We start from the raw sequence: 15,629 nt of genomic DNA, 5'->3' as shown, positions 1-15,629 counted from the left end.
TAGTTTGAATTGTAACATTCATCACGCCTATGTAACACAAAGATGTATTCAAGTGAAACAAATGTGTCCCCTTTACTTGGTTAACTTACGCATTCATGCATTGGTATCGTCACCTGTCATGGCTACCTAAACGAGTGGAAGCTTGGCCTTGTTGTTGTTATCAAAGTCTTTGCGAGACATTCAGTATTTTCTCGTAAACTTGTAGGAAGAGGAGTTTCCTTTGAACGACTAGTTTTTGTGCTAAGGTGACCCAACATGGCAGGGAGCAGCATAGCCCAGAAAACATGGGAGCTGTCCAACAGCATGCAGGAAGTCCAGAGCATAGATGAAATTTACAAATATGACAAAAAGCAACAGCAAGAAATTCTCGCTGCAAAGCCATGGACAAAGGAGTAAGTATGCATTAAAAATGTGTTTTTGCTACTGGAATTATTCTTTTTTAAAATTGTGTTTTCTTTTTAGCCCTGCTGCACATAGTTTTACGGTAAAATATTGTAAAAATGGTTGGTAGCAGCTTAGCTATCCTAGCTAGCAGTGGTCAGGGTGAGTGTTGGGAGGGGGAGCATTAATATTGGTTATTGATAATAGCTCACATACAGTAACCTACACACATATCAGACACAAGCAGTCGTGCAACCTAAATGATCAAAATTACTGTATAGCAGCCAACATTGAATTAACCCTTGTCTGATCCACAGTCACCACTATTTCAAGTACTGCAAGATCTCGGCCTTGGCGCTGCTGAAGATGGTCATGCATGCCAGGTCTGGAGGGAACCTGGAGGTGATGGGACTCATGCTGGGGAAGGTGGATGGAGAGACCATGATCATTATGGACAGCTTTGCCTTACCAGTGGAAGGCACAGAAACCAGAGTCAATGCCCAGGCTGCAGCATATGAATACATGGCTGCCTACATTGAAAATGCCAAGCAGGTTCGTCGCCCCTTCTAGGGCATCAAACAAATGGTGTATTCTTAATTTTCAGCCATAAAATTTATAATGCGTCATATACTGTGTATGTGATTTTGATGGCTACCATTCTGGAAAAGTTAGAGTTATGTTCATAATACGTGTGGCTTTACTGTGTTGATTACCTGTGAGCTATAATCTGATCCATCAGGTTGGGCGTCTAGAGAATGCAATCGGCTGGTACCACAGTCATCCAGGTTATGGATGCTGGCTCTCAGGCATCGATGTCAGCACTCAGATGCTCAACCAGCAGTTTCAGGAGCCTTTTGTGGCTGTTGTGGTAAGATTGGGGAAATTGTGATCATTTTAATTCGTGCCAGCAGCTCAGTGTCTCCATTTATTCCTATTTCTAATTGAGCTCTATTGGACTCATACTTAGAATTTTGTGTTTATTTCTTTCCAAGTTTGATGGTACAAGTTCAAGCTAGAGTAACTGAGAAGGGGGTGAGATTGTTGATGTATGGCTGGAAGTTTCCATGTAGTATGGATGAATATTTTGCTATTGTAACTGTATATGCTATTTACACTTCATTGGTTTTGCAGGGCTTAAATGCCATGGGCTTTGTATAATTAAGTGTGCATTTTCAGCGCACTGACAGCCATAGTAAAAGGGGGAAAAATCAGTCCTGGTGGCCAGATTGGAGTGGTCTCTGGAGGTTTTTCATGACCCCTGACTTCCTTTTCCTGTTCTACTGTATCATTCTCCCTATAGATCGACCCCACTCGGACCATATCTGCAGGGAAAGTAAACCTTGGCGCCTTCAGAACCTACCCAAAGGTGCAGACAAGATTTTAGTCTTACCAACAGTTTTTTTCCAAGCCTAAGTTTCTAAGTAATATTAAAAATATTTACTGCCAGTGTTTTTTTATTATTATTATTTTTTAAAGTTGTCGTTTTATAGTTTTCAGTTAGAATTCAAAATGCTATAAATGCTTTTCATCAAGGTTATCTTTACTAGTTTTGAGTTTAGATATTATTTTGGTTATATGAAGTAATTTGTTAAAAAAATATATGTATATATCCATTAAGAGATTAGCTTTTATCTTCTGCTGTTATCTCTCCACATTTTGTCTTTGGATTTTCAGGGGTACAAACCTCCTGATGAAGGACCCTCAGAGTATCAGACAATTCCCTTGAACAAGATTGAGGATTTTGGTGTTCACTGTAAACAGTAAGTGTTGCTCGCTCACATATTTCACTCAGTTGTCACCATATCAGAGGTATTTCTACTGTATAAAGTCAGTATAGTGTAAATATTTACCTTAATTGCGGTGTTTAAACGTACTTCACCGCTGCACTGTAAAATGGATTGCACAATAACTGGCATTCATGTTGAATATAATTTTCTTTCTTTCTCTTCCTCAATTAGGTATTATGCCTTAGAGGTAACTTACTTTAAGTCCTCCCTAGATAGAAAGCTGCTGGAGCTCCTTTGGAATAAATACTGGGTCAATACCTTAAGCTCATCAAGTCTTCTCACGGTATGTAGGCTATTTTCAAAAATATAAATTTGGGCTAATTGTCTTACATTGTGATTTATAGTAAATTATGCACTCGTAACTATTATAGACATGGATGCACTGGATCACTTGGATCACTTGCCTGCAGATGCTCTCATTTATTGTGCTTTATCAGCTAATAGTTGTTCTTTGTTGGTTTTTTGAACTTGAGACAAGAGAGAGAAATATTTAACTTAGACCCAGTTCCAGTGATACAGATGCTGCCGTGGTTCACCATGGATCATCTGTTTTCCCCCTAATACTTTGTAAAGTTTGAAAGCCTCTCATGTGAATTCCCATTGTGGATGCAGTCGCCCTGTCCTGAGCTTGACTAAACAGTCTAAATAGGCATCAGGCTTATCCAAACAGTTGACTCCTGGCATTGTGGATGAAGATGAATTGACTACATGTCAAGAACGGGCCGCTCCACTGGTGAAGGGCTTTGTCAGCTGCTACACTGTCGCCCTGTTCAGGGGCCCCCGTGTCATTGTGTTTTAATTACCTTTTCCACTGAAAACATGGCCTCACCTTAAGCAAACTTTTTACTGACTTCTTTTCATTGTGCACACAATGTACTCCTGCAAGCAGCTAGATGTATTTGTTTAGAATCCACAAAATTCTTGTTCATGGTGAAAAATCAACTGTTTAGTTTTTGTTGTGAAATTGTGCATGAATTTGTTCATGATTACTTATGTGTGTATGTGTGTGTGTGTGTGTGTGTGTGTGTGTGTGTGTGTGTGTTCAGAACTCGGACTACACAACAGGCCAGGTGTTTGACCTGTCTGAGAAGCTGGAGCAGTCAGAGGCTCAGCTGGGCAGAGGCAGCTTCATGCTGGGTCTGGACACACATGACAGGAAGTCTGAGGACAAACTGGCCAAAGCAACACGAGACAGGTAAACCCATGTCTTAATTGTAGGTAACTGTAAAAAAAAAAAAAAAAAAAAAAAACTTGTTTGATTAAGTGATTGATTATTTTAGTTTCCGTTATTGTCATTAGTCCTTAACCCTGTTTCATGTGTTAACTAATGATTTGTTGTTGTGTGACATATTGACTGACTCAGTTCAGTTCATAACTTAAAAACTATGTGAGATCTGTTGCTATACTTAAATCACCAAAAATTATTTTCAAACCATAATTACATTACATACATTACAGAATTATAGAATAGAATTATAGAATTAATGAATTACATACGTTTTAGAACATGTATCTGAAATTAATGTGTATGCCAATTCAAGTCTCAGATTTTTTAACAGTTTGAATGACTGCATTGTCTTTATTTTATTCGAACTTCTAAATCTTGAGATGCAAATGCAGTTTGAGTAAAAACAGAGCAACAGAAAAAAGTCAACTTATTTTGCCTATGTATGGGTTTAGTGAGATTATTACATTCATAATTATTTTTATAATATGTTTATAATTTCTGTAGTCACTGAAAACAAAAGCCTACTCATCTTTCTAGTACTGGTTTCAGCGATGCCTGGTGCACAAGTGATACAATTTACCATTAAAAGCTATTTTCTGTCCTTAGAATTGCACTGTTACACTCTAAATGTTATTTCTCTGTCTGTATGCACTCTGGTGCCTGGTAAAACTAAACTCTGTTTATCTCTGTGGTTTATTTAAGCTGCAAGACAACCATAGAGGCAATTCACGGCCTGATGTCTCAAGTCATTAAGGACAAACTCTTCAATCAAATCAACACGTCTGCCAACTAAACCTCAACTACGAGCCTTTTTGGGTTCCGCGCTGCAGTGTTTTCTCGTGCATGTCCAGCACTTCACTGGTTTGTGTTTAGCTACTAAGTTTAGCAGTATCTGTCATTTCTCTTAGGAGTGCTTTTTTATTCTATTCTTTATCTATCCTCAAGTGTGAGTGGTAACAGGCGTGGAATACAGTCAGAACACAAGCAAAAAATAAAACATGATTTTAAATTACAAATGTGTGGGGATTTCATCATTTTTCAAGCAAAATTATAGAATTTAATATTGTGAGTAATATGCAAAATCAAGTACTAGTGCAGCTGATGAAACTAACAATTTCACTGGAATATGGATAACAAAACTGTTTTGCCTACAGGTCCTCAGCTCTACAGGTATAATGGATATTCTTAGGGCCCGATACACCACTACATTTTACCCCTTCATGCTTTGGCACCGGCTACATGTCCACACACACACAGGGTTTGCACTTTGACGCAGCACAATGCTTGAACACACACCATGGGTGTGTTTATGTACAACCTATCCTATCACCAGTCAGTCATTCAGCTGTAGCTTGTCATAGCATTACATAATGGAACAACAAACTCAAGCCTCTGCGTCGGCTCAGAGGCAATCGGCTGGCATGTGCGGGGTGTCTCTGTGGAGCCACTCCCGACACAGTTTGGCTCTCGGCAGCGCACAGGCCGGCAGCGTCGCCAGCCCGTCAGGTTGCGGTGTGGCAGTGATGCAGCGCAGAAACAGGAGCCGTGCACACTGGAGTCCATTCACCCAGTGTGTCTGCTCTGTATCGAAGCAGACACTCACCGAGTCTGCCTTTTTTTACACATGACCACTTTGGCCTGGGCTCATGTCATGTCTCTTTTTTTCTGATGGTATTGTAATGGCTAAATGTATATTTTTGATGTCGTCTATTGCAGAGGAGAGAGTCCCAGTGGGGCAGTGGAGGTGTCTGCTCTTTCTCATGTACATGAGCTTTGGCACCAATTCTTATAATGATTTTCTTTTACCATTATTTAAGCCATGTTCTAAAATAGAGGGTGTGTAATGTAGCGGTTTAGAAAGGGGAAACCTATTAGATTATCTGTAATGTAATTTAGGAATTTGAAACTGTTGAATAAAGGTCTTCTGCACACATGGTCTACTGAATAGCTTATGTTTTTGCCAGATATTTAAATGTATTACATGGTTGACTGTCAGAGTGCTGAGAAAGTATTCATACTATGCGATTTCTGAAACAGTTTCACCTAATGCTTGGTCTTTCATGGTGATTTAAGAATCATTGAAACATATTGAACTCGTTGGCCATGTAAATATTGTGATTATCACCAGATGGATATTTGTATGCTTGACTAAATGTGGAATAAGAAAATGTATGTAAATTCAAATGAATTCAAATTATGGGCAGCCAAACATCCATTGCCCAAGTACCTTACTCCCTTAGTACTTAGCAATATTCTAATTATACAGTAGAATTCCTCCTCCTTTGCGGTCCATATCAAGTTATGTTGTGACAACATACAGGTGATTTGACACTGACACTGTAGGTATGAGAGCAGCAGATTGATAAAGGCCTGAGATTAATAGTTATTTATGTCTGGGCACCTATAGGCCCTGTAGATCTAATGACTGCACTAAAGTCTAGAGATGCTGTGTTTACTTTGGCTCTCAGAAGAATTAACCCCACAAGCATGGAGCAGTGAAGGGGTTCAACCCTTCTCAGAAAACTGGAGGGAGTTGAGCAAAAATGGGAAGGGGGAGGTCCTCTCAGCACTACATTCTACATTTCCTCTCCGCCAATTGCTCCTGCATGCATAAGTGGAGGCAAGTCACTCACTCACAGGAAACCCAGGTCTCGACATGAAATAGCCTAACAATGCAGGGGTCACTAGGAGAAGTGGTTTGTGGTCCTGGCTTGGCATTTTACCAGGAATGATCCACATTATTACTCTGAGCAATGTGATCTGGGGCTGAAAAGCGTGAGCATTTAACCAAGTTAGAAATTATGATAAACGTAAGGTTTTAGATGTATTTATACATTATACATTTTCTGATTTTGATCAAATAGGGAGAGTTCTTCCTATTCTGACTTTTAACAAGCACGAAGTCATAACCACAATGCAGGACTCTGATGTATTATGCAATGTATATTAATTAGTAGCTATACTGGATTATTCTATAATCTTGATTAGGTGTAGTACTTGGGTGATAATTAGAATATGTTTTTGTTTTTTTAGATTTTTTTTTTTTTTTTTTTTTTTACAATGAATTAACAGTTATTACTGCTAACATATCTGTTTCTGTTAAATGATTTATTTTCTTTTTAATCGAGAGCCAAATAATTAAAATGCAATTAAAAGGAGTCTCATTTATTTCTAATGTAACTAAGCGGCCTCTTGCTTTAGATTTGCCAAAGCTGCGGTGAATTCTGTGCTGTGTCGCGTGCACGTTGCGTGACCAATCAGCTGACACCAGAGAAGAGCACGTAGCCTACTAGTTCCTTGGAGTGGTTACCGTAGCAACCGTTTGACACTCTCAAACAAACCTCGCTTGGTACACCTGCGGTTCGCCTCACAACTTTGGACAAGTTTGTTGCCATCATTTTGCAACCTGCCGCCAGCCCCCAACAGGTACGTTTTATCACCCAACGGTTCTTATAACGTTAAATTCAAGTTTACATTAATAATGGGCGACTAATTTTAATTCTGAGTTTACTTTGTTGGAGAGTTAAGCTAACACGTTTCCTGTCAAAGTGGCGTTAGCATGCAAGCTAGACGTTAACTTCATTGCCTGCAGTGGCTCACCTGATTTGGGATAATTTCGGCAAGTGTACACTGCAACCTGGGTGACCTACCTTAAATAAAAGTGTCCAGACGATGATGGGTGCCACCCTTTCTTACACAGTGATGAACTGTTGTTCATGAATCCCCGGAGAGGGCAGGCCCAGAGGTCTGACTTATTGTCCACAGAGTCCAGCTTTAGCTTTATTGATCAGCCGAGCTCGGCCTGCAGCCCCGAGATCAAGTGTAGAAAAGATCTCCTGTCACATCTCTGTCTGTGTCTCTTTTTAGCTCCTCCCATACATCACACACATGGACTGCGTGTGATTAGCAGAGGGTGGGGTGGCGCATAATGATGCCTGTTTTGAAAATAAAATCGAGGTTTAGGTTTCGGCCGGCCACCTCAGTGTCAGGTCAAGCTAATAAACAAGCCCCATGAGTATTGAGAAAAGGAAGTAGTGGGAGCTCTGTGCAATCTGTTTGGGGAATAGACTTTTCTAATTACCACAAATTGAGTGGTCACCCAACCTTTGGCCCCTTACCAAGTTTCTACAAGAAAAGTGATGCCTTTTCCATCAATTATCCCTAATTATGGATTGACAATCAGCTTTTTGGCCTATTTAAAGAGCTGTGCAAGGTTAATCTAGGTGTTTTTTGTGTGTCCACAAATGCTAAAGTAAAGAAAATCATGAAACTACTTGTGTTGTCCTTTGGGTAATTCTCTGTGACGGAGCAATAATATTTGTTTCCCTCCTTGTGTGCATTTTAGCTCACATGTGTCTATTTTTCTTGTCCAACAGACAGCTCCAGTCACCGCTGTGGGCTGAACGCTTGGCTGAAGTTGAAAAGGCTCCTCTCTGAGTCAGCGTCTGTGACGAGACACCATGGTGTGTCTGACCACGGATCTGATTGCTAAATCTAGCAGCCACCTCAAAAAGAAAAGGAACCACTCCCTCTCAGAATACCTCAAGACGCTCACACACCTCAATTTTTCCAACAGGAATATTGAGAATATTGTAAGTTGTTGTCACTCTAAATATTAGCACTGGTGCTTCAAGCTTTTTCTTACTCCTCTGTGCCTGACTTTATCATGCTTTATCTATTTTTCAGGGTGATCTCTCCATGTGTGGAAACCTCACTGTTCTGTACCTGTACGACAATCACATCACACACATCTGCAACCTGGGCTTTGCCTCCAACCTCACCCATCTGTATATGCAGAACAACAACATTACCTGTATAGAAAATCTCTTCAATTTGCAGAAGCTCTCCAAATTGTGAGTAGATGAGCTCAGCCGGTTGTTCCCCTGTGCTGTGAAAATCAGGTGGACACAATGTGTGTGTGTGTGTGTGTTTTTGTACTTTGCAGGTATCTTGGTGGAAACAGCATAACAGTGGTGGAGGGTTTGGATCAGCTCAGCGAGCTTAAGGAACTCCATCTGGAGAATCAGAAGCTGGCACCAGGGGAGAAGCTGCTCCTTGACCCCAGGACTCTCCTCTCCCTCGCTGTAAGAGCCATATTTACACTTTCTGCCAGAATTAGGCCATTGTAGATTTAGGATGAGAAAAAGGATGATCCACATTCCCCAGACAACCTTGCTGGCTTTCATCATTTTAAAAGTCTATTTTTAAAATATGAATTTTGCCAAATATGTCAATGCATTCAAGCCCAAAGTGAGAGGACCGCCTCATTTCCTCCTTTTACTTCACATGTATAGTGTTTCCAGTGTGGTGTGTTATCACATCCAATGTAAAAGATCTCAGATTTCTCAGGGGCCAGTGATCCATGTAAAAGCAGTATTGTGCTGGATTTGATGATGTCAAAGAGAGCTCTGTTGCTCTCTCTGGTCTGACAAATCAGTTAGGTCTGTTTACTTCGTTTAATGCCTAGGCCATGGATAAACACACCAGAAGTCTCAGCTTCTTGTTTATTTGGATAATTAAAGAAATTGCTGTGCAAATGTGAAGAGTTCCAGCTTTTTATAAATGTGCCATTATAGAACTTCAAACCAAAATGAATATTTAGCAACAGCGGTATCTAGAATCGGATTTGGACATAAGCCTAGTAGTTCAGTCCTATAAAGAGAAGGTATGTAGATGTTTAATCCACATAGGCAATGAATCATAAAAGAGAAAATAGTAGAACATCCCATAAAAGCAAAAATAATGAATACTCACCACATTATTATAGGTAAGTATATTATAAATTAATTTTGGACACACAATAAAATGCTGACATGCTTCTGCTAAGAGGTTGTTGTCATGAGGAAATGCTTTGACAAAATGTGCTAGTAGATGGAAGTATTTTGTTTCAGTGTATTGTGTCCAAAATAAATTCATTTATAAGCAGTACTCTGTCACTTTTGTTGGGATGTGTGTTGCCTTTGTGATCAACTGCTATGGACTTTATGTGGAGTGGCCCACATATTTTTCTCCATGGTAATATTTGTTTGAAATATTTTGTCATTGTATTGACAAAAAAGATGAAATCATCCTTCATTCTGCTTGCAGGAATCACTCTGTGTCCTGAATATCAATAACAATAACATTGATGAGATCAGGGACCTGGCAGTGCTTAAGGAACTCAAGCATTTCTCTGCTGCTGACAACAAATTGCATGATATGGAGGTAAATTAAAAAATATGTACATTTATTACTCAACTGAATGCTGCTATGAAACCAGTCAGCACTCAAGACTTTTCTGCTCTCTGTCAGCATGGCAGAAGAAGAAATTCAGTGCATGCTGTGCAGTTACAAATGAACCAGTACCACATCACAGCAAGTATGCAGGACATGCTGCTTTAAAGTCAACATACCCTCTATTAGTTGATCGGGTTAAGATTAACATTGTTCCGTAACTCTCTGCAACGATGTGTGAAATGATATGGAGAGTAGGGTGCTAAAGAACCAAATCCTGCAAATCCCGCCATACGTTCCCAGTCTGCATGACTCGCACAGGGTCAGAATTATTCAACAAATCAGCGGGCCATTCCCCTGAGACTCTCCTTGCTGACAGCTTTAAACAAGCACAAGTTTCTCTCCTTCCTTGGGAGGCTGATTTTTTCCTCTCTGCTGTAGAATCCTGCATTTGATACTCAACACCACCAGCACTAAACTTTATAGGAGATTTCATCTGAAGCTGAGATGTGATTTATGCTCAGCGTTGACCTTGAAAAATTATGTACCCTTGTTTTTTGTGATTCGGTCTCTGATGGCATAGATTTTTTTTGCTCTGAATGGATGTGTTAGCTGAAAAGTTTGACTACTTAATTTTAAGGAGATTAATTCTTGTCCTCTTTCTCACCACCATGTAACTGCAGGACACTATACACTATAATTCCATTCACCGCTAAAGATTACTTTCTAAACACAATACAAGTGATATTCTGTTTAGAACCTAGGTGCAGGTAATTGCTGTACACATCCAGAGGGACCTTTCATTTTTAGCAGATATCTCCTATAATTTATACAACCCGACTGCCACTATTGATTCTGCAAAGACAGCACCCTGAAGGATCAATCCCTCCTTGTGCACCATTTGGTCAGAATCCAGAGGAAACATTATGGATTTTTAAAATAGATTATGACAGGCAGTCAGCCAGGGTGACAAATGGGGAGTATCTTCAGAGGCCGTTAGCTGTGTGCAGGGCAGAGAGGACAGGGGAATCGAAGCCCTGGTCAAATACAGGTTCATATCTGGCCCATCATTAGTCCAGGCAAGGGAGCCAGCCAAGCCCAGTGCGGATCCAGCCCATGCTGTTCTCCACGCCCCCGCGTGGGGGGCAATTTGGCGCTGGGCTGCTCTTCGGTGAGGCCCTTCTGAGTGACGGCCCTGACACGATCATTTATCAAAGCCAGGGAGCGCGCGGTGCTCAGGGGTCCCCTCTGAACTGATTGCGGCGCGAGCTGGAAAAGTGGAAGCGCTTTGGCCAAGACAGGAAGGCAATGAACAATCAGAGCGTGTCCAGAGAGTATTCATATTTCCAGGCTTGGATTAATGTGCCTTTAGATAAACATACAACTGCAGGCAACTCGCTGGAGGAGCCAGCTTCACACCGCCCCAGGAGAAAACTTGTAGTTACATGACACCGGTGACACTGTTTGTTAAAATAGACTGATGTGTTGTTTATGCATTTTCCACAGGCCCTTGTGCTTCACATTACCTTTCTCTTATACCTTGTCTTTTAAAAGGTTTTCCTGATGCTTGTCTCTGATTAGTTATTATATTTGCATGACAACGCATCATGCTGTTTAAAAGAAAATAGCCCATTTTCCCTTCGAGCAGTTACTGAGCATGATTTGAGTGAAAAACTATTGCTATTTGATTGATTAGTTGGCACAATGCAAACCACAATCTTTAATAGATGAAGTGTCTTTTTCATCTGTTTTCAGGAGCTAGAAGAAGTTTTCAGCCACTGGCATCAGCTACACCAAATGGATTTGAGTGGAAATCCTGTGTGTCAAACAGCCAAGTACAGAGACCGCCTGATAACTGTGTGCAGGAGACTCGGTGAAATATTATATTTTACATCTCCTTTCTGAATGCCATCTTAAAATTGCACAGTTACATTTTATTGGTTTGACTCAAATAGTCCTGATAGCTATTTAAGCCACCACCTCATGATAAACTGTCACACTGGACACTGTCAGCCCTTCAGAACAGTTGAACAGACAGATGAGAAATATACTTTTGTTGTTTGAATTTTTTGTATTTCTTGTTTGTTTGTTTTACAGAGGATCTTGATGGAAAGGAGATTAATGACTTATCCAGACAGTTCCTTATCAATTGGAAAGCATCAAAAGAGGCCAAGAAGAAAGTGAAGGATGAACACATCATGGCCAGCCAGCTGACTGCCTTTCCCTTAACAAGTAAATTATTAAATCTAACACTTTGTAAACAACCATATCACAGTTGGTACCTGATACCCACAGTGTCACAATTATTTATTCTTTAGAAGATCAGGTACTGTATTTTGAACAAATCAGGCCAGTTCTGCCTTTGTCTTTTTTTTTTTAATTTTTTTTTTTATGTGTTTTATTGACATTACAAGTTTTAATGTGTACAAATCACATATTGAATACTTTTACATAGTAAATCCCCCTATTTCCTCTGTCCACACCCCACAGCCAATTTATTTCTACTAGTGATTCCCATTTTCCTACTTTTATTTGCTTTTTCGAGTTAGAGTGTTGACTTTCAGATTACATTTCTGATTAGTTGCAAGTCTGTATTATATAAGTGAATTATATAAATTTATTGGTATTTATTGAATTTAATTCATTGGAAACTAGTAATATAAAGTATTAATTAAACTGAGTAGCAATTTTTTGAAGACCCTCATAGAAATGTCATTGGGAACACATTCTGTGCCATATTTACTGCCTCCCTCATGCCAGGTGGCTTTGTACGCTTTTGAATTTCTTTGAATTTGAATTTGTGTGTGTGTGTGTTCTGCTGTGTCTTTGTTTATATTCCAGCTGACTTAAACACGGCGCAGAGTTCACAGCCTGGATACGACTACAGCCAGACTAAAGCTCTGCACAGGAAGAAGCCGCTGCCATCTCTCAGGCCCAGCATGAGAGTCTGCTCAGACTCAGAGAGGGAAGCAAGAAACTACAGACACCCTACACTCACCCCGTTCTGTTACTGACACACTGATGTAGCTGTACATGTTCAGTGTTTGATATTAAATCTATTTAGTCATACAGCCCACTGTCATATTTGTCTGCTAGATGATGAAACGTAGCTTGCTTAATATGACTGCTGCTGATACTAAGAGGAGCTGCTAACACGCTGCATCCTGCTCCATGTTATAATTTTCCCTAGAACTTTAAAAACTCTTCTCCTTTTAAGTACCCTGACACTTAACAGGTAAGATAAAATTACACAAAATTAGGTTTTGGATTTTAATTTAATATTTTCTTGTAAGTTGATTTTAAGTTAATATAGTTCATTTCAGTTCTTGCCTCCTCACCTCTTCATCCTCAATTCTTGCCTGACTTGCTTTTCTGTGGTCATTCCAACTGTCTCTGTAATGAGTTTTATTCACCTAGTAGATTACTGATATTATATGATTACTGTGATTATAACCGGCTCAGCTGCAGTGTTCACTCAGTGAGAGTGTTTATGCATTTTCAGTTTTGGACCATTTCATAATTTGCAGCCTGAATCAGTATATGAAGTAGGCTAATCATAGGGGAAATCTCATCAATTTTTCCCCTCTGATGTTGGGCACAGACTTTAAAGATTTCTAGAGAGGACTGCTCTGTGGCTGTCTCACCCCCCATTTGCAACTATGTTGACAAACCTGACAGTTAACACATATACACAGTGTTATTTAACCCCCCATACACACACAGGCGCACACACACAGCTGAAATCTGCCAGTGCTCCCACTACGTACATGCACTTTAACTGTAATATTCTATATCATAGAGAGCAGCCACTATTATTGTGTCTCAGCTCTAGGCTCCTCACACTCACTGAAGGCTCAAACACTTACCAACAAGACTACTCAGTTGGTCTGTTTTTTTTTTTGTTTTTGTTTTTTTTTTTTGATGTTTGACACCTTACCTGTTTATTACAATAAATTATTTGTTTCTATCATTTTGTTTTAACTTGAACAAATCTTGATCCTGTAATGTGAATAAACTGGAGTTTAAGCCTGAAAAAAAAAAAAAAAAAAAAAAACTGTGGGTGCACCTTATGGGATGAACATCTAATGCAATTTTATCAAACTGTTTCTGCTGTGGCTTTGGATCTGCTGGTGTATTGCAACCAACATTTTTTTTTTTTTTTTTTTTTTTTTTTTTTTTTTGCATCGCATCTGCCTAGGCATCGCTGTCAGGATGTATGTCTAGCTGCGTTAGAGTCAAACATTTTGACTGGCAACAATATTGCATCCTTTGCATGGGACACAAAATATTTTCTTCATGCATTTCGGCAAATAATTGGACTATAAGACAGACTGGCATCGTGTAAATAAACGATAATAACTAATAATGGGATGTTGTCAGTTAATAAAACATGTTTTATTCCATCAGCTGTGTGATGTAGATAATGTAGATAATGCGGCCTCTTTTTGTATGTCGATAACCTACAATGACTTGGGGATTGCACTGATATATTTATTGTCGTTATTGTGACTGTGTTGAATGAGTTTTTACGAGCCACGTGGGTGTTTAACCCCTGAAAGATGTGGGGTAATTAGAGAACCAAGCTTACTTAACCTTCTCTTACTTCGCCTCATAATTAGTGGCCCGAAGCAATACGATTACTCCATCCTTACAAAAACAATGTTTATTAAGAACAGTCCGAGGATATACATAATATGAATAATTCCTTTCATTAATTTGCCGACATCTCCGTTTGGAACCCTGGAAATCAGAGTGATTAATTTATGAGTCTCACAAGAATTTCCTCAATGCCTGCCTGTTGATTACAGTGTTGGGGTTTATTTATTAGCTGTTCAAATGAGCTTGCAATTCAAGACACCATGGCAATTAGTCAAATGTTTTGCATATCAGCTTACACTTGTCAGTTTGTCTTCAAGGTCAATTGCAAATAGCGTTTTGATACACCGGCCTTTATTTCTGAGGGTTTTTGGATACAGCTTTGAATAACTGTGGCAATTTTGGCCTTTACCAGTTTTTGATAGGCTTATGGAGAAAATACAGTGTCAGGTTCGCAGCCAATTGGAGTGGGCCGACCACATATCAGAAGTGAGGGGGGAGAAGTCCTGCCTCTGGCGTTGAAAGCGAGTCTCTCTGCTCCCCCCAGACAGAAATAAGTTGGGAAAGGGAAAAGAGCAGTCTCCTCCACTGCGGCAGTCTTACAGGGGATTATGATTAATTACTCTGGAGTGAAAGACTTTGTGTATCCAATAAATTAAGGGCTCCTGAGACGTGTGCGCACACAGGTGAAGGGCTCGATGCGCGGACAGGGACTGTTTCGCACCTTCTTTCAGCAGACCTGCCTCTTACAAGGATAAGCTGGACTTGGACTGGAACTATTCCGCAGTATCTGCAACAAATTCTGCATCTTACCGAAACCTTTATTGGATTACCTTGATGTCGTTTTTCAAGAGTGCGCTTCTGAGGAACACCAGAGGTAGGCTACGCTCTTCACCAGCATGATTTGGCTCAGGCTGCATGAGTTTGTTCACTGACTGCAGGCCTAGGAGAGATTTCATATGTTGCCTATAATAATTTCATTCTATCAGCAAACACTCATCACAGATTCATTTGCCTTCAGACCTCGTTGGCCTGTTGCATGTCTGTGTGTTGTCATTTGGTAAATTCAAGTCTGGCTAGTGTGTGGATGCGATGTGAAGGTCGACCACTCTGTGTATAGCTGGCAGGACCATCCAACTTCTCAACAACATCAGAAATGTTTTCAACAAGGACTTGCAAATTAGAGAACATTGTTTAATTGATAAAATACAAAGGCAATAATTGCAACAACTTCAATTTCAGACAAGTTAAATCTAGAACAAACACTGGTACAAACTATTGGCTAGTTATTTATAACTTAAGTTAGTTAAAATGTCAATAAAACATGGACTATAGACGAGCTAATGGCCGCAGGAGACTGTTCATCTTTGGTGATGTGGATCTACTAATTTTATATAATCCTGTAGGTTTGTAAGCGCACCCCC

The 15,629-nt window shown here is 39.9% G+C and overlaps 2 protein-coding genes across 4 annotated transcripts; both read left to right on the top strand.

Moving 5' to 3' along the window:
- Nucleotides 1–8: 8 nt before the first annotated feature.
- On the top strand, nucleotides 9–4,408 carry cops5 (COP9 signalosome subunit 5). The gene is made up of 8 exons (XM_030079568.1): nucleotides 9–392; nucleotides 699–933; nucleotides 1,121–1,249; nucleotides 1,682–1,747; nucleotides 2,056–2,141; nucleotides 2,340–2,451; nucleotides 3,215–3,363; nucleotides 4,099–4,408. The coding sequence occupies exons 1-8, from the start codon at nucleotides 256–258 to the stop codon at nucleotides 4,187–4,189; spliced, it is 1,005 nt and encodes a 334-aa protein (XP_029935428.1). The 5' UTR covers nucleotides 9–255; the 3' UTR covers nucleotides 4,190–4,408.
- Nucleotides 4,409–6,701: 2,293 nt separating this feature from the next.
- On the top strand, nucleotides 6,702–12,680 carry ppp1r42 (protein phosphatase 1, regulatory subunit 42). 3 transcript variants are annotated; one of them, XM_030079569.1, is made up of 8 exons: nucleotides 6,702–6,822; nucleotides 7,773–7,988; nucleotides 8,083–8,249; nucleotides 8,342–8,480; nucleotides 9,484–9,600; nucleotides 11,365–11,482; nucleotides 11,707–11,841; nucleotides 12,451–12,680. In XM_030079569.1, exons 2-8 carry the CDS (start codon nucleotides 7,857–7,859, stop codon nucleotides 12,621–12,623), a joined length of 981 nt encoding a protein of 326 aa, XP_029935429.1. In that variant the 5' UTR covers nucleotides 6,702–6,822; nucleotides 7,773–7,856; the 3' UTR covers nucleotides 12,624–12,680. The 3 variants fall into 3 exon arrangements, with proteins under 3 accessions (XP_029935429.1, XP_029935431.1, XP_029935430.1); XM_030079571.1 differs by lacking the exon at nucleotides 6,702–6,822 and adding an exon at nucleotides 7,361–7,532; XM_030079570.1 differs by lacking the exon at nucleotides 6,702–6,822 and adding an exon at nucleotides 7,361–7,609.
- The last annotated feature ends 2,949 nt before the right edge of the window (nucleotides 12,681–15,629 follow it).

Source organism: Myripristis murdjan, chromosome 20, assembly GCF_902150065.1.
Source record: "Myripristis murdjan chromosome 20, fMyrMur1.1, whole genome shotgun sequence".
In the NCBI taxonomy this organism is placed as follows: domain Eukaryota; kingdom Metazoa; phylum Chordata; class Actinopteri; order Holocentriformes; family Holocentridae; genus Myripristis; species Myripristis murdjan.
Note: the sequence above shows the minus strand (reverse complement) of the source record. Positions and strands in the feature narration are given on the sequence as shown.